The sequence below is a fragment of the Somniosus microcephalus genome, chromosome 30 (assembly GCF_052327205.1).
Source record: "Somniosus microcephalus isolate GS21.2 chromosome 30, FLI_Smic_1.0, whole genome shotgun sequence".
Taxonomy (NCBI): domain Eukaryota; kingdom Metazoa; phylum Chordata; class Chondrichthyes; order Squaliformes; family Somniosidae; genus Somniosus; species Somniosus microcephalus.
In genome coordinates this window covers 20,324,201-20,349,884 of record NC_141016.1, presented here as the reverse complement: position 1 = coordinate 20,349,884, position 25,684 = coordinate 20,324,201, and the positions used below count along the sequence as shown (strand labels likewise).

Here is a 25,684-nt window from a genome sequence, read left to right as displayed (position 1 = left end):
CGCTCATTCCCCTCACACTTTGCTTCTTCCTACAATTTAAGATGTTCTAACCCAAGCGTGGCAGCACACAACCATTTCCTAATTTACCTTGCTTTTTCTTTCATTTTTAAAAAGTTCTGGTCCTACCCCTGCACTATGGGCCCAGCTCCTTTTCAGAATATACCCCAGATCTTTCAATGCATATCTCGCTCGCTCTTTACTTCCCCCCACCCACCTTCAGATGACATCTTTTGAAAGAACAAAGTTGCACCTCATCAATGCTGCTTCCTCAGTCAACTAATCAGGGTGCTTGAGCCTTCCACAAAAGGGCTTTTAAATGCCCAGTTTTCCAAAACCCGGCCCAGACTATCCCTTAAGAAAGCCTCCAGCGTGAAAGCCAGTCAGCAAATGGAATCAAAGTAGAGCCCCTAATGCTTCAGTATTTTAATTATCAGACCTTCATTAATACGGAAAAATCCCAATCTCCGAGGAGTTGAACTCATAATTTCACACAACCCAACAGCACGTTTAAGATGCACCAACAATTTGAACAATTATTGACTCGTAAACCTCTGGAACCTCATGGCAACGTCATGACATGCAGAAACATTGCTTCCAAATTCTGGGACGCCCAGGCCGTTGCTTTCCTGTCAGTGAATGATAAAACTTATCCACATTTTTACTTTTTGAATTTTGTTTGAGAGGGAAGGTGGGGTTGGAGAGTGCATAAGATAAGAGTTCATGGTGTTGGGGTAATATTAGATTGGATAGAGGATTGGCTAACTAACAGAAAACAAAGAATCAGGATAAATGGGTCATTTTCAGGATGGCAAACTGTAACTAGTGGGGTGCCACAGGGATAAGTGCTGGGGCCTCAACTATTTTCAATCTATGTTAATGACTTAAATGAAGGAAGCGAGTGTATTGTAGCCAAATTTGCAGATGATACAAAGATAGGTGGGAAAGCAAGTTGAGAGGAGGACATAGAGTCTGCAAAGGGATATCAATAGGTTAAGTGAGTGGGCAAGAATTTGGCAGATGGAGTATAATGTGGGGAAATGTGAAGTTATCCACTTTGGTAGGAAGAATAGAAAAAGAAAAATATTTAAATGGAGAAAAACTACAGAATGCGGCAGTGCAGAGGGATTTGGGTGTCCTCGTACATGAAAATTTAACATGCAGGTGCAGCAAGTAATTAAGGTGGCAAATGGAATGTTGGCCTTTATTTCAAGGGGGATATAGAATATAAAAGTAGGGAAGTCTTGCTACAACTGTACAGGGCGCTGGCGAGACCACACCTTGTGCACTGCGTACAGTTTTGGTCCCCTTATTTAAGGAGGGATATACTTGCATTGGAGGCAGTTCAGAGAAGGTTCGCTAGGTTGATTCTGGAGATGAAGAGGCTGTCTTATGAGGAAAGGTTGAGCAGGTTGGGCCTATACTCATTGGAGTTTAGAAGAATGAGAGGTGATCTTATTGAAACATATAAGATACTGAGGGGGCTCGACAGTGTAGATGCTGAGAGGATGTTTCCCCTCGTGGGGGAATCTAGAACTAGGGGGCATAGTCTCAGAATAAGGGGTCACCCATTTAAAACAGAGATGAGGAGGAATTTCTTCTCTGAAGGTCGTGAATCTTTGGAATTCTTTACCCCAGAGAGCTGTGGAAGCAGAGTCATTGAATATATTTAAGGCTGATATAGACAGATATTTGAGCAACAGGGGAGTCTAGGGTTATGGGGAGCAGGCAGGAAAGTGGAGTTGAGGCCAAAATTGGATCAGCCATGGTCTCATTAAATGGCAGAGTAGGCTCGAGGGGCCGAATGGCCTGTTCCTGCTCCTATTTATGATCTTAGGAGAGTTAATGTTAAGGCAAACAAATGGCATGAATTGGTGTTTGGAAGTTCTTCTGGCCACAAAATAATGATCAGTACATGGAATGAACTTCTGGATGAGGTAGGCTCATGTGGTGCATAAACACCGGTATGGACCTGTTGGGCTGACTGGCCTGTTTCTGTGCTGTAAATACTCGAGTTAAGTACCAGTTGGAGGCTACAATGGATTTCTTTCTGAATGGGTGGACTGAGGTGAGCGGAAGGGGGTTCCTCATAAGAACATAAGAAATAGGAGCAGGAATAGGCCACTCGGCCCCTCGAGCCTGCTCCGCCATTCAATAAAATCATGGCTGATCTTGGGCTCAAAGCCACTGCCCTGCCCGCTCCCTATAACCCTTCACTCCCTTATCTTGCAAAAATCTGTCTATCTCCACCTTAAACGTATTTAATGACCCAGCCTCCACTGTAATTATCCTGTGAAACTAAAGGCAAGTGTTTCTATTAAAGTGAAGGTACAAATCAAAACTGCAGATTTACTCTGCTCAAAGGGCGATGCACAGCTCCGACCTACAAATCTATAAGGCAATGCTCTGCGAAACAAGTCGCCTTCTATTAACGCTGTTACAGGGTGTAGAAAATAAAATTACTTCATCCAGGGGGAGTGAACCTCAAGGTGCAACCGAACAGAACTGCTCCGAGCACAGTCACAAGGATATATTGGCACTGGTTAAGGCAGGGAAAAGTTTGTGTGAATATATTTCCAAATCAAACAATGGAGGCACACGAGTGGGCTAAATTTGTAAAAAAAAAAAATCCAAAATAGCAGAAATAAACACAGCCATCAAGAAAACAGAGTGGGTAGAATTAATGGTGGTAGAGGGAGTCACTGCAACACATTACAAACAAATTCTGTCCATCCAGCTGCAACTGGAACCTAATCCAAAAGAAGCACGCAAAGAAATTAATGTTCTGCAGGTGTGGTAATTACTTGTAAATTGCATTTCCTGTCCATGTGCTAACAAAAAAAGGTAGCAAGCACATTTGATGTATCTCGACAAAAGTTTTTTCTTAAACTTGATTATTCCTCATTTCTTCTCTTCCCTTCAGATAAGCCCCCCTGGCATCTACGCCACACTCTTCTGCTGGAGAAAGTGAGCTTTAAACATTCAACGCAATCGCCAACCTTCAGCCCGCATTGGTCCTCACTCAATCTTAGCAGAAGGATTGCAAGTGCGCCAGGCAGGGGAGGGAGGGAAGAGATATTCCGACAGGCAAATTAGCAATTCGTGAAGGAGAGAACATGTCATGAGATGTAGCAGGGTGTTGTCAGTCACCGCCAGGACCGGATTATCGATCCAGTGCAGACTGAGGGGATACAAACCTGGCATCTCTGCCAGTTACACAGCTTCTTCAGTCAAACTCCCAACTCAGTGACTTGCGATTGATTTGACAGCACTAAACTGCACAACTTAGTGTTGATCAGAGGTCACTGGAATGACAGAAGCAGGAAACAACGGTCACGCGGGTGGCAACAGGGAGTGCCCTTCTGAACCTGGGGCACATTATTAGATATGGGGAGATGCAGACAGAAACATAGCGAGCGAGAGAGGAGAAATTTTTTAACTGGCTTTGAACACATACCTCCCAAAGTCAGAGAATGCAGGTAAATACTGTTTGTCTAGTGTTGACATTCTTCATCTTAACAGCGCAAAAATGCTCAGGATGCATCAGTCATCTAAATCCCTGCTCGTACAGGCTTCATACCAGGGTAAAGTTCCCATTCACTTTAAGTCTTAAAGTAAATCCTAATTAAAACTAGTGGTGCAAAGGCAGTTAAAAAAAATTATTGGCCTCGAATTCTGCAAGTTTTCACAGAATCACAGAAACCCCACAGTGCAGAGAGAGGCCATTTCGGCCCATCAAGCCTGCACCGACACATATCCCACCCGATCCCCGTAACCCCATGTATTTAATCCCCCTAACACCAAGGGTCAATTTATCATAGCCAATCATCCTAACCCGCACATCTTTGAACAAATTTAACTCCATTGGTATAAAGCCACATACTTGATTGTGACACAAATCACTTAAAAATGCTGATTTTTGACACAAATCACTTAAAAATGCTGATTTTTTGCACAGTTGTGTGCTGCAGATTTCCTGCCGTTATTTCCTGTGCACTGGGCTCGGTCTGCACGATGCCATCAAGTTATTCCGTCTTCTGCCTGGAGTCACCCGGTAGAAAATTTACTCTAGGTACCAGCCAGAATAACCTTAAACCATCAGGGTGAATGGAGCTCAACCACAGGTGAAATCCTACTGATTCAGTTGATGCCTAGCAGACCCGCTGCATCAAGCTGCCTTTCAGAATCCCCCCCCCCCGACCTTGAACACGGGGGCCCCCACAAGGATGTGTGCGGAGCCCCCTCCTCTACTCCCTCTTCACCCACGACTGTGTGGCTGTTAATGGTTCCAACACCATCATCAAGTTTGCGGATGACACCACAGTAGTAGGCCAGATCACCAACAACGATGAGTCAGCCTACAGGGAGGAGGTCCAGCATCTCGTGAAGTGGTGCGCCGATAACAACCTGGCCCTTAACACCAAGAAAACAAAAGAAATCATTGTGGACTTCAGGAAGTCAAAAGGCGGAAGTCACACCACCCCCATCCACATCAATGGGGCTGTGGTGGAAAGCTTTAAGTTCCTCGGCGTCCACATCACGGAAGACCTCTCCTGGTCCCTCAACACCACCTCTCTGGCGAAGGCGGCCCAGCAGCGCCTATATTTCTTAAGGAGGCTGAAGGGATGTAATCGGTCACCCCTGATCCTCTCTAACTTTTACCGCTGCACAATAGAGAGCATCCTGACAAACTGTATCACAGTATGGTATGGCAGCTGTAGCTACTATGACCGGAAAGCCCTGCAGCAGGTAGTCAAAACTGCCCAACGCATTACCGGCACCCGGCTACTGACCATAGAGCACATATACCAGAAACGCTGTCTACAGAGGTCACGGTCCATCATCAAAGACCCTACCCACCCCAGCCACAGTCTGTTCGCCCTCCTACCATCTGGGAGACGCTACAGATGCATTTGCACCCGTACGAACAGATTCAGGAACAGCTTCTTTCCCAGGGCTGTCATCCTACTGAACTCCACAAATAAACTCTAAAGCCTGCACATCTGCCAATGCACTTTATTATGGTCATATTTATGTTAATATACTACAAGCCAAATGTATGTTGAATGTTTAAATGTCTTAATCCAAATGTACACTCTCAGGAGCCGCAAGCCTACATTTCGTTGTACTGCACTTGTGCACTAACAATGACAATAAAAGTTGATTTGATTTGATCCTGCAAAAGTTCATACCTTACTTTTTCCACAGTTCATCTTCCACTGCCAAAACTTCTGTCTTCATAAATGGAGATCTCAATCTGCCAGAGCCAGGGTTAAGGAAACAAATGGGGTATTCGAAGCATCACTGGCACAGTTCAATACAGATTTCCGCTGCAGTCATTTGTAAATAACTGAATAATGTAAAGAGTGAAATTTTGTTGATACAGATCCAGAAGAAGCTTCGCCATTTTATGTGTGCCAATTTTGATTCAGACTGTAACCCCAACTTCCCCAGTTGTCCCAATCACAGCCCTCAAAAGTTGTTTTTTTAATTAATTCTAACTGCCCCCCCCACCCCAAAATAATAATGATTACCATAATTATTTTGACAAACACCCCTCCCCTCACTTTCTGTTCTACTAACAGGACTTCAAACACCCCAACAGCACTGGAGGCAAATGCACCACTCAAGGAGTAATGTGAAACCCTGAAAATCTAACGGTCCCACATTCAGTGCCTGCTCTATGGTGAGTGAGTTCATCTCCGGTTAGGCTGCAGCTGCACTACAACCTGGCCTCAACCAGCCTTGGCTACAGCAGGAGAGCAAAACATCCAATGCTCCCAATAGGGAAAGTGTGCACGTGTGGACATTGGGCGAGGACAGGAGCCGGTTTTTGTTGTGAAGACTTCCACGGTCGAATTGCCCATTGATCCACACAACAAAGAGCCACTTGACTAAAGTATCAAGGGGCTGCAGATGCCAGTGGAACCCCATCCTAGCACAGTCAGCAACCAGAGCAGGTAGAAAAAAGTGAAAAGGAAGGGAAACATTAAATACAAGCAAAAGGACTCCACATTTACAGGTATAACAGAAGACCACTTTACTGTGTTCAGTGCTCTTCACACCTATTTCTAACAAAGACCATCAGAAATATTTGATGCAGGTAATTATGTATTCCTTCAGATCAGCAAATATTGTTCAAATGGTGAGGGGCAACAGTGACTAGAAAAATAGGTGCCAGTGACACATTGCCAAGGAAATCAAGGTTGATCCAATCAGGCTTTGTACAACCAGACACAGGCAGGGAAAGAGCATTTTCATTGTTCTTAGTCCAACCAGGTCAGGTCTAATTTCCCAAACAATTTTTCACTTGTACGGTTATTAGTGGCAGCTGCAAACAATCTGTAACCTATGTGGTTCGGCTAAAGTAACTGATTAACTACCATGCCCTTCATTGCACAGATCGAAGTGAAGCCAAGAAATCCACCATTGTGCAGGGTTAAAAGGAGTGCGCTTTGCAGCAAAACCCTAAAAAATGAAAAATTAAGCAAAATATGGATTAATTTGGACATGGTTTTTCTCCTCCAGTTTGTTTTTCCTTCAATACTTTTGGATAGTTAACCATGAATGATGACTCCATCAGGCAAAAAGGGGCCTGGAGTTGGTGGCTGCCCCAAAGGTCTGTGAAGGAGCATCATCAGCAAGAGAGACATGAAATTAGGCTGTTTTAGTCACTGTCTCACTTGTAAATTTAAGTCTCAAGCAAGACCAGAGATTAAGAGACACCTACCCACCCACACATAGACAAACAGGGAACTACAGATCTAGAACAGAATTGGATGAAGAAATTCAGTTGTATATTCAAGTTTGCAGATGCCACTAAGTTAGGAGGCACAGTAAGTTGTGTAGATGGGAACAGAAAGTTACAATGGGGAACAGGCAGACTAAGTGAGTGGGCAAAGCTATGGAGGTCAATGTGGGGAATTGTGAGGTCATTCACTATCGATGCTAATACACAAATCGGAGTATTTTCTTAATGGCGAGAGACTAGGTGCGGTGGACGAGCAAAGGGATTTAGCTGCCCATGTACAGAAATCACGACTTTTTATACCTGTGCACTAGCTTTTAATCAGAAAGGCTTGTGGCCTTTATCTCAAGGGGTTGGGTTTCAAAAGTGAGTAAATGATGCTTCAGTTGTACAGAGCCTTGATCAGACCCCACCTGGGAGTAACTGCGTTCAGTTCTGGGCACCGCACCTCAAGGAAGAAGCCTTGGAAGAGATAGTGTGTAGATTTACCAGAATTATACTGGGCTGAAAGGATTAAATGAGGACATGTTCAGAATCACAGAATCACAACAGTGCAGATAGAGGCCATTTCGGCCCATCGAGCCTGCACCGACACATATCCCACCCGATCCCCGTAACCCCTGCACCAACACATATCCCACCCTATCCCCGTAACCCCAGGTATTTAATCCCCTTAACACTAAGGGTCAATTTATCATAGCCAATCAACCTAACCCGCACATCTTTGGACTGTGGGAGGAAACCGGAGCACCCGGAGGAAACCCACGCAAACACGGGGAGAATGTGCAAACTCCACATAAACATGGTTTGTATTCCCTGGGGTGTAGACGTTTATGGGGGTAATCTAATCAAGGTCTTTAACATGATAAAAGGATTCTATAAAAAAGATAGAGAAACTATTTCCTCTGGTGGGGGAATCCAGAACAAGCAGGCAAAATGTTAAAATTAGAGCTCGGCCATTTAGAAGTGGTCAGGAATGACTTTTCCCACACAAAGGGTAATGGAACTCTTTCCTCTTCCCTTCCCCCCTGCCCCAATAGATTTTTGTTAGATAACGGTATCAAAGGATGTGGAGCAAAGGCAGGTAAGTAGAGTGGAGGTGCAGATCAGCCCTGATCTAATTGAATGGCGGAACAGGCTCGAGGGACTGAATGATTAAAGCACCAGACTAGCAATCCAGATGTCTTTCGTTCAAATTTCACGACGGCAAGTTAATAAATTTAGCACCAGGCAAAACACTCTACGAAAGCGGCTGGATTGTCATAAAAACCCATCACTGTTAAAAAGTTTCCAATCCAGACATGTACTTCTGTGTAACTGATAGTGTGCAGTTACTCTCCCTACAGGGACACGATCTGATCCAAGTCCAAAGAGCATAGACATAGACTGGCAGAGCCAGAGTTTAGGGATTCTTTACCTTAATGCTCAAATTCAACTAGCTAAAACCACACGTTTTACTGATACTGAGCAAGACCATTGGTTCGAAGTGTTATTGGAATACTAGTGGGAAGAATCCAGGCCCCCCCCACCCCCCCGGGTCAGGTCTATCGCTTTGCATTGCACTCCAGAGCCAGGCTGGCCAGCCAATCACCAAGGGTGCGTTAGACCTGCCTGCATTATTTGTCAGATCACCAATCTGACTATAGGGGCTGAACTGGCTTTCAAATAACATCACGAGGATCACCTCAACCCCAAAGGGACTGCACTTAAAGCTCCCCGCCCAATTCATTACAAAAAAGCCTTGCATTTAGATAGCACCTTTCACGACATCAGAACATCTCAAAGCACTTTACAGCCAATGAAGTACTTTTGAAGTGTAGTCATTGTTGCAATGTAGGAAACGCAGCAGCCAATTTGCACACAGTAAGTTCCCACAAACAGCAATGTGATAACGACCAGATTATTGGTTTTTAAGGTGTTGGTTGAGGGAGAAATGATAGCCAGGAAGAACTCTTCAAGATGGGGTCATGGGATCTTTTACGTCCACCCGAGGGGGCAGACGGGGCCTCAGTTTAATGTCTCATCCGAAAGACGGCACCTCCGACAGTGCAGCACTCTCAGCACTGCACTGTAGTCAGCCTTGAACTCTCAACCTTCTGACTCGGGCAAGAATGCTACCAACAGCCACTGCTGACAAAAGCTACCCAAGGAAGACAGTCAACCTGATGGTGCTGTACTTTCCCCCCCCCCCCACTGCCTTCAACAACTGCTCACCATTCAAGGAAAGTTGGGACCTGAATGCCTGGGGTGCAGCGTTCTCCCGTTTTTATATTTCGTGCACCTACTGCCAGCATCAATAAAATGCCAGCATCAATAAAACCTGACTTGTGCACTCAGAGGCTCCTCTTGCATACCACACAGCTTTTCTGCTAGTCTCTCATTCTTCCTGCATGCCTTGCCATGCACGCCCATAACTCAAAACACACTACGTGAAAGAGCAGAAACCGTGAAATTGCTGTGGTATTTTTTGTTAAATATTAAATAAATACGTGTTGAACGCGTCCCAAGCATCAATCAGCCTGTGACAACATCTGTGCGACGTACACACAAGCCTTTTCATTTTCCGACAGCACAAGGCAGCCATTTTGGAGTCCAAAACACAAGGTGATCCAATTGATTCAGTCACTTTCCTAACCGTGTCCAATTCAGGCCCAAGGAAAAAAAAATTAAAATCCCTGTAGTCACAGGCACATTGCCATAAGTAATTGGCATATCTCACCAAGACCAGCAGGGGTTGCAGAAGTAACTAACCATACTAAATCCAGCAAGTGAATTCCACTGGTAATATTTAGAACCACTTGCAAAAATCTGCCATTTATTAAAACAATTAATCTGAATTCTCAGGGGGTAAGTGCATTGCACGAATCGTGCATTCCTGAACCACAGAGATCAGTAAAGGTCCATCACGCCGTTTAGTTAGCTGATCGCATCTGGGGCTTCAGGGCAGCAGAGAGGGGATTCAAAGTGATTGCACGTGGACATTCTGCGAGGGCAAGATCAGGCTTGGCAGCGATGCCCGCCTAAGTTCAAAAGCATGGTGACGCACACATGAAAAAAAAAAAATGGTTACTTGGCAGAGGTCCTGGGGCCCTGCTAGTGACTGCAGAAATGGACCAGAGCTAGAGTCACCATCTTCAGCAGAGGAAGGGAGGAGGGCGAGGAAATAGTGAGCCGTACGCAACTGCAATCATGCAAAGGACCCTGCGGCTCAAGAAATCAGCAAGCAAACCTATCGGCCATCTTGGTCCTACACTCCAGAACTCTTTGCCCACATCCCTGCACTTTGATAGCCCTCTCCTTCACCCATCCTGTTAGTCTCCTGCCCCAATTTCCCTCCTGCTCAGGTACACGTCCTTACTCTATATTGAAACAAAGGGGTCTGGAAAAAAATCTATCCTGAGGGAGGGAGAAAGGAAAGAGTGAGCAAGTGGTCCCACTATTTATTTCCCCAAGACCTGCTTATGCAAATCCAAAAGCTTTTCACTAAAGAATTTTAAAAATTGTAAATTAAATTTCAGGAACATGCTCAGGTTTTTAAGCAAACTTCAGGGCTGTTAATAAATGCAAGGGTACCATTTAAAAAAACCACAGTGCAGCCTTCAGATGGAGGTTTAATGAAGTCACGCTGCCGGTGCCCGAGAAAGCCATACCTCACCGAGACGAGGGGGAAGAAAATAAAGAGACAATGAACTCAAGCCCCACCCTCTTGAGCCGACTGCTACAATAATGGGAGAAACATACAAAGAACAGGTCCTATGTTTTAACCATTCGTTCACACAGCTAACTGGAAACCGTCTACAATCTAGTATTGAGATTAGGCATTAGAATTAAAATACTCATCCCTTGTATACTTCTTTATTACCAAGTGTCACAAATGGCACAACGAGCTCTGTGGTGGAATGATGTCTTGCTCTCATTAAGAAAGACCGATCAAAAAGGGCAATTGAACTATACGACTGTTCACAGTGGTAGTTTTTTTATTTGATTGAAATTTTTAAAAAAACATTTACAGGCAAGTGATTGTGCGATTATTCCTGAATCCTGGGGGTCTTAACTGCTTCCACATCATTTAACTGACAGCTACAGTAGTGAGCCCATCCTGTCACTGCACAAGATCATAACCTGTACACAGTCCAAGGCCACAGACAGCCAGGGATCCAAGGCTGCACTGCCATCCGTGAAAGACCGGGAGTGCCACTCTTTTAATTAACAGCCGCCAACAGTGCCGCCAGCTCCTTCAGAGAAGCAATACACTTCCATGGTAAATCAAGCACCACAGAACGTCCACTTTAATCAGCATCAACTGCCTGCTGACACTAGATATCATGGACTACAGCAGGCCAGCTGTGATCTCCCATGTTATTTAGCAACGTGACTATGCACAGAACGATGGATTCGGGAGCCCGTCAGAGAAGTAGGCTCAAGTTCAGAATGTTTGGATATGTGGAGTTGTTATTGTCGCCCGTGCTTTGGAGTTTGCTTATGAAAGCAGGGCAGCTCCCGGTGCCACCCAGGGTTGTCCCCAGACAGGGAGGCAACCCTCGCAACGCGACAACTGGAAAACTTGCTTGTTAATTTAAGTAAAAACAAATTCAACACAAGGATTTCCCATTTTATTCTGGAGGACAACTTTTTTTTTCTCCCCCCCCCCCCACCAACAACAACAATCACCAGAAGGAATTTCACCGCTCAAGTGACCAAACTGGACGAGTGCTCAGACAGAATATTCTGACCACTTATCAAACCAAGGTTACTTGTGAGACAAGCAGGTGGCCTCAGACAGAGTTCTGGCTTATAATGAGTCATTGTTTTCAGGCACATTGAAAAAGGAATTTGATAATTTATTATTTAAAGGCTGCCAAGAAAGTAATCTACTTTGATTCTCCAATTAAGGTTACACAAAACATCTAAGAGAGGCAAAAAATAGAGCAGCTCGAGCGTTTCACACAAAATTCCTTCAGCGCATGCCAAGTTTTTACGGCAGCGCTTTATCACTTCAATGAACTTCCCAAATACCACATGAAGCAGACTCATTGGAGAGCTATACATGACTCCTTGGTATCTAGAAGACTATTGAGGTGCAAACTTCACACTTTGCTCCTGGGTGGGCTTACTGATGCAAGAAAAAGCAAGGTAATAAGATGCATTTTCTTTAAAGTAGGTAAAGACAACACAAACAGAACGGGTCTGCAGAAGAGATTGGAGTCCAGGCAGAAACTGCATCCAAATAAATCGAAGGTAATGTGTGCAACAGCTGAGTCCAGACTTCACCCCACCTCGCCACTTTCTCAACTGAAGGCAACATCCTAATAAGTAACCTTGCAAACTCCATCTTATATAAACTCCAACTCATCTAGAACTCAGCTGCTTGTATCCTGCCCTGTACCAAGTCCCATGCACTGATCACACCCTCACAAAGCTCCAATATCTCCTCAATCCCTTCTCCATACACAAATCCTTATTTTCAAATTAGTTACATAATTTTTCTCTGTCCAGCTACTTGCTCAAAAAGGTGCATTTTATTTTCATGGCTTCGCCCCAACCTACATCCCCGAACTCTTCCACATTAGTACAGATCTCCCACTCCTCTGACTTCGGCCTAATGTGTATTCAACTATCCCTTCCTTCTCAGTCATACAGCACAGAAAGAGGTCCTTCGGCCCATCGTGTCCGCGCCGGCCATCAAGCCCTGTCTATTCTAATCTCATTTTCCAGCACTTGAAACGCCATAGCATACAAGGCTATGGACCAAGTGCTCATCTAAATGCTTCTTGAATGTTGAGGGTTCCTGCCTCTACCACCCTTTCAGGCAGTGAGTTCCAGATTCCAACCACCCTCTGGGTGAAAAAGTTTTCCCTCAAATTTCCTCTAAACCTCCTGCCCCTTACCTTGAAACTATGCCCCCTGGTTATTGACCCCTCTACTAAGGGGAAAAGTTCCTTTCTATCCACCCCATCTATGCCCCTCATCATTTTGTACACCTCAATCAGGTCCCCCCTCACCCTTCTCTGCTAAGGAAATCAACCCCAGCCTGTCCAGTCTCTTCATAGCCGACGCGCTCCAGCCCAGGTAACATCCTGGTGAATCTCCTCTGCACCCTCTCCAATGCAATCACATCCTTCCTATAGTGTGGCGACCAGAACTGCACACAGTATTCCAGCTGTGGCCTAACTAGTGCTTTGTACAGCTCCATCATAACCTCCCTGCTCTTATATTCTATGCCTCGGCTAATGAAGGCAAGTATCCCATATGCCTTTTTAACCAGCTTATCTAACTGTCCTGCTGCCTTCAGGGATCTATGTACAGTACATGCACACCAAGGTCCCTCTGATCCTCTGTCTTTCCTAGGGTCCTACCATTCACTGTGTATTCCCTTGCTTTGTTAGTCCTCCCAAAATGCATCACCTCACACTTTACAGGGTTAAATTCCATTTGCCACTGTCTGCCCATCTGACCAACCCGTCTATATCATCCTGTAGCCGGAGGCTTCCCTCCTCGCTATTTACCACTCCACCAATTTTCATGTCATCTGCGAACTTACTAATCATACCTCCAACATTCATATCCAAGTCATTAATGTACACTACAAACAGCAAGGGACCCTGCACCGATCCCTGCAATACACCACTGGACACAGGCTTCCAGTCACAAAAACAACCTTCAACCATCACCCTCTGCCTCCTGCCACTAAGCCAATTTTGGATCCAATGTGCCAAATTACCCTGGATCCCATGGGCTCTTACCTTCTTGACTAGTCTCCCATGCAGGACTTTGTCAAAAGCCTTACTGAAGTACATAGACTACATCAACTGCACTACCCTCATCCACACACCGAGTCACCCCCTCGAAAAATTCAATCAAATTGGTTAGACATGATCGCCCCCTGACAAAGCCATGCTGACGATCCCCGATTAATCCTTGCCTATCCAAGTGGAGACTAATTCTGTCCCTCAGAATTCTTTCCAATAATTTCCCTACCACTGATGTTAGGCTCACTGGCCTGTAATTCCCTGGTTTATCCCTACGACCCTTCTTGAATAATGGTACTACGTTAGCTGTCCTCCAGTCCTCTGGCACCTCCCCTGTGGTCAGAGAGGTTCTGAAAATTTGTGTCAGAACCCCTGCAATCTCCTCCCTTGCCTCACAGCAGCCTGGGATACATCTCGTCTGGGCCTGGGGATTTATCCACTTTTAAGCCCGCTAAAACCGCTAGTACCTCCTCCCTCTCAATACTAATTTGTTCAAGTATATCACAATCCCCCTGCCTGATTTCTATGCCTACATCGTCCTTCTCCATAGTGAACACAGATGCAAAATATTCATTTAAAACCTCACCCACATCTTACGGCTCTACACACAGATTGCCACTTTGGTCCTTAATGGGCCCTACTTTCCCTGGTTATCCTCTTGCCCTTAATATACTTATAAAACACCTTGGGATTTTCCTTTATTTTGCCCGCTAGTGTTTTTATATGCCCCCTCTTCACTCTCCTAATTTCTTTCAGTACCCCTCTGCACTCTCTCTACTTCTCTAGTGCTTCCACTGTTTAGTCCTTTGTATCTGCCAAAAGCCTCCTTTTTTCCCCTAATCCATTCTTGTATATCCCTAGACATCCAGGGATCCCTGGGCTTGTTGGTCCCACCCTTGACCTTTACGGGAACATGTTGGCATTGTACACTCTATTTCCTTTCTGAAAGACTCCCACGGCTCTGATGTGGAAGGGTCATCGACCTGAAACGTTAACTCTGTTTCTCACTCCACAGATGCTGCCTGACCTGCTGAGTATTTCTAGCATGTTCGTTTTTTATTTTATAATAAATTTGCTTGACTGCTAGCATTTCATTAGCTTCTCAAATCTCAGTTTCCTTCTTTAAAAAACAGAGGCTTATTGCATTATTTCAAGGGAGTCTGGGAGGTGTTTTTCTTTAAAACTTCAAGCGTCTCGGTTACATGTAAAAGAGGGAGTGCTTTCGTCGAAGTTAAATCAGAATAGGAAATGCAATGATCTCTGTGCTTAAAACATGCTGGAGGCAGCATTGTAACGACATTATGAAAACTCCCGATTATGAGCTATGGGGCTATATAAGGAAGATAAACACCATTCCAAAGAGGTCAGCAGATGGATGAAGGAATAGCAGATGCAAACTAGTGAAACCAAAAAGGATACAACTCTCAATCCTCTTTCAATTGGATCGACTATGACGAGGCCTCGCGGTGCATAGGTCTTCTCATTCTGTTCCTGGATGTATTTAGCGATCTTTTTCAACACCTGTAGACAAAAAAGGCATCAATAATACATAATATATTAAAAATCGATTCTGGACATGAATCTGTGTAAGCATCACTTACTATCAACAAAAAACCCTAAGACTACGGGTGTATAATTTTGCACCCATCGGCATATTGGGGGTATAAGGTTAAAAAGGTCAAGAGGTGCTCACATTCTTATAATTTACAGCTCAGAAACAGGCTATTCGGCCCAACTGGTCCATACCGGGGTTTATGCTCCACACAAGCCTCCTCCCACCCCTCTTCATCTAACCCTATTCTATCTCGTGTGCTTGTATAGCTTCCGTTAAATGTATCTATGATATTCGCCTCAACTACTCCTTGTGGTAGCAAGTTCCTCATTCTTACCACTCTTTGGGTAAAGGTGTTTCTCCTGAATGTCCTGGAGGATTTATTGGTGACTATCTTATATTTATGGCCCCGAGTTCGGGAGAAGCAGAGAGCTGGGACCAGGTTATCAGCCCATCCTCTCGACCATGGAAGCACATCATGTTCAAGGAAGTGGAATGGGGGAGGGTGGGGTAAAAATAAATTCGAATTTAAATTTAAATCCAGTTACACATTCTCTGGCCAGCCACTTGCTCAAAAACAGTTATATTTTCTTCAGAGATCCTTCTTGTTCTTCAAACACAGAATACAATGGACTACACAAATCAACTCTAAATCATAACCTGGCTCACCACATCTGTTCTTGGGGGGGGGGGGGGGGGGGGGGTGGCGCAGAAGGGGGGCTCTGGTTTCTTTAAATGCGAGCACTAAGCGTGCCTCTGCCAACATGTAATGTGCATTTTCTGCTGCTGTCAGTCACACTGACAATGAATGGCAGAAAGTCAGCCAAGCTGGAGTCTCGAGTCACTTCAACCCTCCATTCTCCAAACCTCTGATGAGCCAAAGCTGAAATGGTAGAAGCCGGATCATTTTCCAAAATCAATAATACGTGACAGATATTCTCACTGGGAAGATTGGGTGACCAGTACTCACTTACCTGCTTATAAAAGGGAGCCCTTCATAGCTTAATTAAGTCCCTGCATACTATTTCAAGTCACGAGAAAGCTGCAAAATTGATCAAATCAATGCACAGTCAGTCGGATTTGATTCTGGTCAGTCAATCTCCGCAGTCGGAATCCAAGTTTCCATAATATAATCTGTGGAAGTCTGACAATTTCCACATATTAAGCAAGGGATATATTTTTTTTTCTAATTTAATTTTTTTTTTTGTGTCTCTTTTCCACTGATCTTCCACTTATAAAGTAATGTCAGGAATACTTCAAGTGGATAACTTAACATGCTTGAGAAAAAGTAGGTTTGGGAATCATCCAATAATCACATTATACCAAGGAAGCTTAGTAACATGAGGTCCAGTATGTGAAGCAGTTTTACAGACAAAATGGTAGATTTCCCCACCAAAGCCCCTTAGCGTCTTTGGAAATAACCAACATGGGGTGGCTTCGTTCAGGTGAAGGACCAAAGCCGCAGGCCTCTCACCAGCCCTGCGCACGACAGCGGGGACAGAGGTTTGCGAACAAGTCGCCCGCCCACCCGCTTCAACAGGGTTGGTCCATACAAGAGAAAAAAAAGTTTAACAACTAATGTTGCAGAGTGCGCTAGGGCACCGCAACAAGGGTCTGCAAACAACAAAATGGCAGGAAACACATACTGCACACGACGAATGAAAAGAAAGTGCAAATGTTGGAAATGCGGAGTAAAAACAGAAAATATGCAGCAGGTCAGTCAGAATCTGCAGAGAGGAGGCAGACTGACGTTTCTAAAGCACACCCAAATATAACTGCCTTTCCCCCCTCTTTACAGATGCTGATGAACGCAATACATATTTCCAGCATTTTCCATTTTATTTCAAACGCAACGTGATGCAGTTTGCAGAATTTCCAGTAGTCACATTTAATGACAGATATTAATGAGTAATATTACAAAACAACCTGCTTGATCACTTGATTCTGAAAGATAGATTCCTGACAGTGACTCTGCTCCGATCAACTGGATTATTCAAAAAACTCTAATAAAAACAGAAAATGCTAAAAATACGCAGGCCAGGCAGCATCTGTGGAGAGTGAAGCAGAGTTAACGCTTCAAGTCGATGACCTTTCGTCAGAACTGCTGTAAAAGGTCAGAGACAAACAGAAATCCCTGTTCTGATGAAAGGTCACCGGCCTGAAACGTTAACTCGGTTTCTCTCTCCACAGATGCTGCCTGACCTGCTGAGTATTTCCAGCATTTTCTGTTTTTATTTCAAGATTTCCAGCATTCGCAGTATTTTGCTTTCATACACAATTAATTTTTGTAGCACGGCACATTTTTAACATGACATTTACAGGAGCAAATACTGATGCAATGCCTCTGATCAGGATCTATAATTTATAACCTGACCCTTCACCCTGCAGTCAACTTCATATAACAAGCAGACTTGCAAAATACATAGTTTAACTTAACATTTTCTTAATATATTCATCAACTGTTCTAATTTTGCATTAGCCAGAGAGTGTGCTGCAGAGTGATCCTAAATGGAGTACTTCTCGACAGAGCGCTAAACTGGGAATTTGGGGAGAGTGGGAATTCAGAGCAGAGGGGGCAGCACGGTGGCATAGCGGTTAGCACTGTTGCCTCACAGCGCCAGGGACCCGGGTTCGAATCCAGCCTTGGGTGACTGCCTGTGTGGAGTTTGCACATTCTCCCCGTGTTTGCGTGGGTTTCCTCCGGGTGCTCCGGTTTCCTCCCACAGTCCAAAGATGTGCGGGTTAGGTTGATTGGCTATGATAAAAAAAAATTGACCCTTAAGTGTTAGGGGGATTAAATACGTGGGGGTTACGGGGATAGGGTGGGATATGTGTTGGTGTAGGGGTTACAGGGATCGGGTGGGATATGTGTCGGTGCAGGCTCGATGGGCCAAAATGGCCTCTATCTGCACTGTGGGGTTTCTGTGATTCTGTGAGGAGAGAGCGAGAGGAGTGGTCAGAGGTAAAGGTAGGCCAGAGAGCCCAGAGGGAGCACGAGCATCAGGGAGCAAGGTAAGTGACGTCAGCACAAGGGAAGGAGCTGAAGAGAAAAAACACAAATTGGTGAGTAATAAATAAATAAATCTTGAGTTTATTTCTGTTAAGATAGTTAATAATCTATTAAGTAGAGGCATGGCAGGGCACCTCAGTCCCATGGAATGCACATCTTGTGCCATGTGGGAACTCCAGGACACTTCCCGTGTCCTGGACATCCACGTGTGCAGGAAGTGTCGTCAGCTGGAGGACCTCAAGCTCCAGGTTTGAGAGCTTGGGCAGCAGCTGGTGTCACTGCAGTGCATCTGTGAGGCCGAGAGTTACGTGGATAGCACATTTCAGGAGGTGGTCACCCCGTAGCTTAAGAGTGTGCAAGCAGAGGGGAAATGGGTGACCGCCAGACCAACAAGGTAAAACCAGGCAGGTAGCGCAGGAGTCCCCCGAGTGCATCTCGCTCTCCAACTGGAGGACGATGGTTCCTCTGGGGAGTACAGCCAGAGCCAAGTTGACGACACCATGGCTGACTCCGCTGTACAGGGGGTGGGGGAAAATAGAGGAAGATCAGGAACGCATCGTGGTAGGGGATTCGATAGTTAGGGGAACAGACCAGTGTTTCTGCAGCTGCAGACACGATTCCAGGATATGCTGCCTCCCTGGTGCCAGGGTCAAGGATGTCACTGAGCAGCTGTAGAACATTCAGAGGTCGTGGTCCATATTGGTACCAACGACATAGGTAGAAAGAGGGATGAGGTCCTGCAGGCACATTTTAGGGAGCTAGGAAAGAGTATAAAAAGCAGGACCTCAAAGGTAGTAATCTCTGGATTACTCCTGGTGCTATGAGCTAGTGAGTATAGAAATAGGAGGATAGAGCAGATGAATGCGTGGCTGCAGTGATGGTGCAGGAGGGAAGGCTTCAGATGCCTGGGACATTGGAACTGGTTCTGGGGGAGGCGGGACCTGTAGAGGCCGGACGGGTTGCATCAACAGAGCTGGAACCAAAGTCCTCGCCGGGGGGAGGTTGCTAGGGGTGTTGGGGAGGGTTTAAACTAATTTGGCAGGGGGATGGGCACCAGGATGTAGCATTAGAAAGGAGAAACAAAGTGCACAGAAAGGATTGGGAGAGACAGATAGCACTGGAGTAAGAAACAGTAAGGTATTAGGTGGGGTCAGACTAAGAATACAAGGAGGTCCAAGACAGGTTTACAGTGCAGGTGTGTGAATGCACGAAGCGTGGTAAATAAAGTTGTGAGCTGCAGGCGCAAATAGCCACATGGGAATATGATGTTGTGGTGATAACGGAGACCTGGCTCAAAAAAAGGCATGATTGAGTTTTAAATATTCCTGGATATAAGGTGTTCAGGAAAGAAAGGAGGTGGGGTGGCAGTACTGGTTAGGGAGCATGTTACAGTGCTGGAGAGAGAAGATGTCTTGGCGGGGTCAAGGACAGAATCGGTTTGGTTAGAGTTAAGAAACAATAGAGGTGCCATTACACTACTAGGTGCATTCTATAGGCCCCCAACTAGTGGGAAAGATATAAAGGAGCAAATGTGCAGGGAAAGTAGAGTAGTGCAAGAACTATATAGAGTAGCAATAATGGGGAACTCCAACTATCCTAATATAGACTGGGATAGTAACAGTGTAAAGGGTAGAGAGGGGGAAGAATTTCTGAAGTGTGTTCAGGAGAACTCTCGATCAGTGCTTTTCTGGCCCAACGAGGAAGGAGTTATTGCTGGATCTGGTTGTGAGGAATGAGGTGGGTCAAGTGGAGCAAGTGTCAGTAGGTGAACATTTAGGGAACAGTGATCATAATAAGGTTTAGATTAGCTATGGAAAAGGACAGGGAGCAATCTAGAATAAAAATACTTAATTGGAGGAAGGCAAATTTCAGTGGGTTGAGAATGGATCTGGCCCGGGTAAATTGGAATCAACGAACGGCAGGCAAAACTGTAATCCAACAATGGGCTGCCTTTAAAACGGAGATGGTTTAGGTACAGTCGAGGTACATTCCCACGAGGGAGAAAGGTAGGGCAACTAAAGCCAGACTCCCTGGATGTCAAAAAAGAGAGTAAGATGAAGCAGAAAAAGAGCTCGTAAGACAGATGTCAAGTTGAGAATACAAGGGAGAATCAGGCTGAATATAGAAAGTTCAGAGGGGAAGTGAAAAAGAAAATAAGAGGGGCAAAGAGTGTATGAGAATAGATTGGCAGCTAACAGCAAAGGAAATTCAAAAGTCTTCTTTGGGCATATAAATAGTAGAGGGGGGGGTTGGGCCAATTAGGGACCAAAAAGGAGACCTACGCATGGAGGCAGAGGGCATGGCTGAGGTACTAAATGGGTACTTTGCATCTGTCTTCACCAAGGAAGATACTGCCAAAGTCAGTGAAAGAGGTGGTAGTGGAGATACTGCATGAGATAAAAATTGATTAAGAGGAGCTACTAGAAAGGCTGTCTGTACTTAAAGTTGATAAGTCACCAGGACCAGATGGGATGCATCCTAGGATGCTGAGCGAAGTTAAGGAGGAAATCGCAGAAGTACAGGTCATAACTTTCCAATACTCCTGAGATAGGGGGGTAATGCCAGAGCACTGGAGAATTGCAAATGTTGCACCCTTTTTTGAACAAGGTTGTAAGGATAAACCCAGCAACTACAGGCCAGTCAGTTCAACCTCGGTAGTGGGGAAGATTTTAGAAACGATAATCAGGGACAAAGTTAACAGTCACTTAAACAAGTGTGGATTAATTAAGGAAAGCCAGCACAGATTTGTTAAAGGCAAATCATGTTTAACTAACTTGATCGAATTTTTTGATGAGGTAACAGAGAGGGTTGATGAGGGCAATGCAGTTGACATGGTGTACATGGACTTCCAAAAGGCATTTGATAAAGTGCCACATAATAGGCTTGCCAGCAAAGTTGAAGCCTGTGGAATAAAAGGGACAACGGCAGCATGGATACAAAATTGGCGAAGCGACAGGACCAGAGAGTAGTGGTGAACTGTTGTTTTTCAGACTGGAGGAAGGTATACAATGGTGTTTCCCAGGGGCCAGTACCAGGACCACTGCTTTTCTTGATATATATTAACAACTTGGACTTGGGTGTACAGGGCACAATTTCAAAATTGGAAGTATAGTGAACAGCGAGGAGGATAGTGATAGGACTTCAAGACAAACAGACAGGCTGGTGTAATGGGTAGCCACATGGGAGATGAAATTTAATGCAGAAAAGTGTGAAGTGATACATTTTGGTAGGAAGAACGAGGAGAGGCAATATAAACTAAAGGGTAAATCCTAAGGGGGGGGGCGTGCATGAACAGAGACACCTGGGGGGGGGGGGGTATATGTGCACAAATTGTTTAAATGGCAGGGCAGGTTGAGAAAGCAGTTAAAAAAGCATAAAGGATCCTGGGCTTCAGAGTACAAAAGCAAAGAAGTTATGATGAAATTTTATAAAACACTGGATCGGCTTAAACTGGAGTGGTGTGTCCAATTCTGCGCACCGCACTTTAGGAAGGATATGAAGGCCTTAGAGAGGGTGCAGAAAAGATTTACGAGAATGATTCTAGGGATGAGGGACATCAATTACGTGGATAGACTAGAGAAGCTGGGGTTGTTCTCCTTAGAGCAGAGAAGGTTGAGAGGAGATTTGATAGAGGTATTCAAAATCATGAGGGGTCTAGGCAGAGTAGAGAGAGAAACTGTTCCCATTGGCAGAAGGGTCGAGAACCAGAGGACACAGATTTAAGGTGATTGGCAAAAGAACCAAAGGCGACATGAGGAAAAACTTTTTCTTTTTTTTTTATATAAACGCAGCGAGTGGTTAAGATCTGGAATGCACTGCCTGAAAGGGTGGTGGAGGCACTCAATCGGGGCTTTCAAAAAAGAGAATTAGATAAGTACCTGAAGGAAAAAAATTGCAGGACTAAGTGGAACTAGCTGAAGTGCTCTTGCAGAGAGCCGGCACAGGCTCGAGGGTCCGAATGGCCTCCTTCTGTGCTGTAATCATTCTATGATTCTAACTTAAATTCTGAATCCATTATGTTCCCAAGTGGCATACAGCAAGAACAGTTACATGCGTAACAACCTTACCAGCAAATCAAACATAACCGGATTCCAACTCCTGAAAACATTATTAAACCCCCCCTCTCCCACCCAGACATTTTAAGGATCATAAACATTTTCAATATGGTTTACAACTATTTTCGGATGTTAGGGTGGGAAAAGGTTGAAGCTTACGGCTATCCTATTGCCATTCCAATTGCTGGAGTAACAAAGTACAGTATTTGGCTTGGAGCAGTGCTATCCATTTACGTAACATGATAGCCGCACCGAAAACTTACTCACCTTTTCATAATGGGTCTCCATACACAAGAAGATGGTGTACGCAGTCAAGCATGCCAAGCAACCCTCCAAGTAGGACTGTCCCCCCACCTTCTCAGCCTCTGCATAAAGGATGTTTAGTACCCTGATGGTTTCTTCAAACTGCTGCCTGTCAATCTGCGGAGAGTACAGTCCTCACACAGGAATCACAAGGAATACAAAAGGCACCTTTTATCCAGGCTCCGCTCTCAAACAAACCCTGGGAACTGAATAAAGCAACATTCACAGGTTCAGGCCGCAAACATCCCCCCCAAGTAAAAGCACAACTCGAAGGGGGGGAAAAAATCCACAATAGTCCTGATGTAAAAAAAATAACTAAGAAAATCAAAACCAGTCATGTCTCCAGATTACCTCCCTGGATTTTTATGTGCTCCAGGAAACTTGGGAAGAGAAAAAAAAAACGCTCACTAGCTCAGCAGTTTGCAATCACCACAGACTGGGCTAAAAGCTCACATTGCAGAATCAAGGCTACTTCCACAATTGTGACCATGGAGCCAAGACCAGAGAGCCACAGAAGGTACCAGTAGCACAGTGGGAGAGCTGCACATGGACAGCATTCCTAACTTGAGGTGCTCTCACATTTAGCACTCGCAGTTCGGAGTGGGAGAGCGACATTAGTATGCCAGTTCGCCATGCCAGTGCTGTTAAAGCTGGTTCCCTATCCTGGTGCCGGAATCTTAGACCCTAGAAAACAAAGGCACATTATTGTGCCTCCGAATAGAGGAACCAGTTTCAGCATTGTGAACATGGGGAGCCAGCACATTATTGCTCTCAAACTAACTGAATTACAGAAGTGCTAAATGTAAAAGCAGCTTACCATGGAGTCTTCTCAACTGACTTTCAACAGCAATTAGCGATGCTATTTGCTCCAGTTTTCCCCATCATTCATTCCATTTGCTGCAGGGAAACTACTCCTGAAAGTTGGCAGCTATCCTGAACCCACTATATTTACTCCTCTTAAAAAGGGGAACTGAAATAGCAAAGTCTGTGCTCGGAATAGTCTGAACCAAAAACGGCATGGTAGAGCCATCACATTGGGTGCTGGCGAAACTGCGGTGCAGCGAACGTAACATCCGCCACGGCACCAAACACTGCCATTTGGTTTCTTCATCGGTAAGCCGATGATCCCACCTAGCAGAGGGGACAGCAGACTTCAGATCTCCCCAAATGGCACTGCAGCCAGCTACGAAAAAAAACAGCTGTCTGAAAATGTCGGGACGCGATGGAGGGGGAGTGAGTTCGGCGGGGGGGGGGGGGGGGGGGGGGAAGGGGGGTGCAAACAAAACAGTCAACCCCGACACTCAGCTGTTCCACTGATGTATGAACAGAGCCGAGTCTCGCATCTGACTGAAGTGTCCAATTCCTGACCGTAATCCTCCCACTCGAGTGGATGGACTAGATTTGGCTGCCTCACTAAACCAGCAGGGTCAGTTGACAAGAAATCAAGTTTTCCTGTAGTAGATATGGCCAGCTCCAGCAGCCTCTACTGCAGTTTTGCATGTAAAATTGCCAGCAATTGAGAATCACTTAACCTAAAGACAATGGCCCCTTTTACTGAATAGTTCCTCCCATTTGTTAGTTGGAGCACATTTATAGCTACACTAGTCGCCAGTTATAGAACTGGTTGCACAGATTGTACCAAAGCTCACATTAAATAGTAACAGCAAGTCAAATCAAAGCACAATGCAACTAAAAGTCAAATTTATTATTGTAATCAGCTGTAATTGTGCATTTCTTGAGGGCAACAGCAAGAGTGTTTGAAGCCACACAGGACACACCACATGTACCAGATTTAAATACCTACAGTCTCTGCACCTTGTGATTCAATACATTCTACCATCCACCTTTCTGCTAGCAGAATAAAGTTGGTTTTCAGCCTGCACACACAGCAGAGAGCGAGGGATTAAGGTGAGCGAAGCAAAGTGTTTAGTATGAAGAGAAGTGGAAAAACTTGAAAGACAAAATCAGTCACAATGAGAAAAGATTCGGGTACCAGAGAAGATAGGTTGCAAGTGAGAAGATTACTTAGGCAGTACTTTCTCCAAAGAGCGTTCGGCTTATGGGACAAGTTAGCAGGAAACACAGCTACAGCGTAAAAGAATCCAAAAGACAACGCATACTTCAGGAAAGAGAAGGGACTGAGAAATACGACAATGAAAGCCAAGGTGTGGTGTTGATACATTAACAAGGGTGGGATTTAATATGGCCAATAAATATTCTTGTATCCTCAAACAATGTTGTAGTTCCAGCTTACCCTGGTCTCCAACTCAGAGGGGAATTTAGTCTGAAACTGGCACACTGTTCCACTGGAGTAGTCTCTCTGAATGAAGACTTTAGATGCCAATGCGGTGTTCAGTCTCAGGTCTTGCAAGCAATGTGTCTACAAAGCAGCGAACATGAAATTAAGATGACATAACAAAAACCCCAAATGTTGTTAAGTCCATATCTAAAATATTATGATTACTCAAAAATTTCACAGTACTTCCACGAAAATAATTGGTCATTATAACGCCAGGTACCATTCTTGGCAATATTGCAGGAGCTGAGACATGAAGGATCTTCCTCCTCAACACCAAACGACACCCATTTTTACTTCAGTGCTACTGGAGCCAGTAGCACTTAGTGCGGTATGCTGGATAATCCGACTACCGAGATGGTCACATATGGTGTCACAACAAAGAGAGGAATCATTGAAAAACAGAAAGGCAGAGTATTACTTAAATAGTGATAGATTGGGAAATGTTGATGTACGGAGGGACCTGGGTGTCCTTGTACACCAGTCACCGAAAGTAAACATGCAGGTGCAGCAAGCAGTTCGGAAGGCAAATGGTATGTTGGCCTTCATTGCAAGAGAATTAGAGTACAGGAGCAAGGATGTCTTACTACAGTTATACAGGGCCTTGCTGAGATCACACCTGGAGTAGTGTGTGCAATTTTGGTCTCCTTGCCTAAGAAAGGATATACTTGCCATAGAGGGAGTGCCGCGAAGGTTCACCAGACTGATTCCTGGGATGGCAGGACTGTCCTATGAGGAGAGATTGGGTCGACTAGACCTGTATTCACTAGAGTTTAGAAGAATGAGAGGGGATCTCATTGAAACGTATAAAATTCTGACAGGGCTAGACAGACTGGATGCAGGGAGGATGTTTTCCCTGGCTTTTGGGGGGGGGGGGGGGGGGGTCTAGAACGAGGGGTCACAGTCTCACGATACAGGTAGGACATTTAGGACTGAGGAGAAATTTCTTCACTCAGGGGTGGTGAACTTGTGGA

At 44.9% G+C, this 25,684-nt stretch overlaps 1 protein-coding gene across 2 annotated transcripts in view; it reads right to left on the bottom strand.

Annotated features, from left to right (window-relative positions):
- Positions 1 to 25,684, bottom strand: part of LOC147097989 (golgin subfamily A member 7-like) — a 46,041-nt gene that overhangs the window by 6,758 nt on the left and 13,599 nt on the right. Inside the window, exons 2-5 of one of the 2 annotated variants that reach the window (XM_085971186.1) lie at positions 24,669 to 24,794; positions 22,379 to 22,531; positions 14,914 to 15,015; positions 5,190 to 5,254 (exon numbers count right to left, since the gene is read on the bottom strand). In XM_085971186.1, coding sequence (XP_085827312.1) covers positions 5,207 to 5,254; positions 14,914 to 15,015; positions 22,379 to 22,531; positions 24,669 to 24,794 — 429 coding nt within the window. In that variant the 3' untranslated portion in view covers positions 5,190 to 5,206. The remainder of the gene's footprint in view (positions 1 to 5,189; positions 5,255 to 14,913; positions 15,016 to 22,378; positions 22,532 to 24,668; positions 24,795 to 25,684) is intronic. The other variant, XM_085971187.1, reaches the window with a different exon arrangement.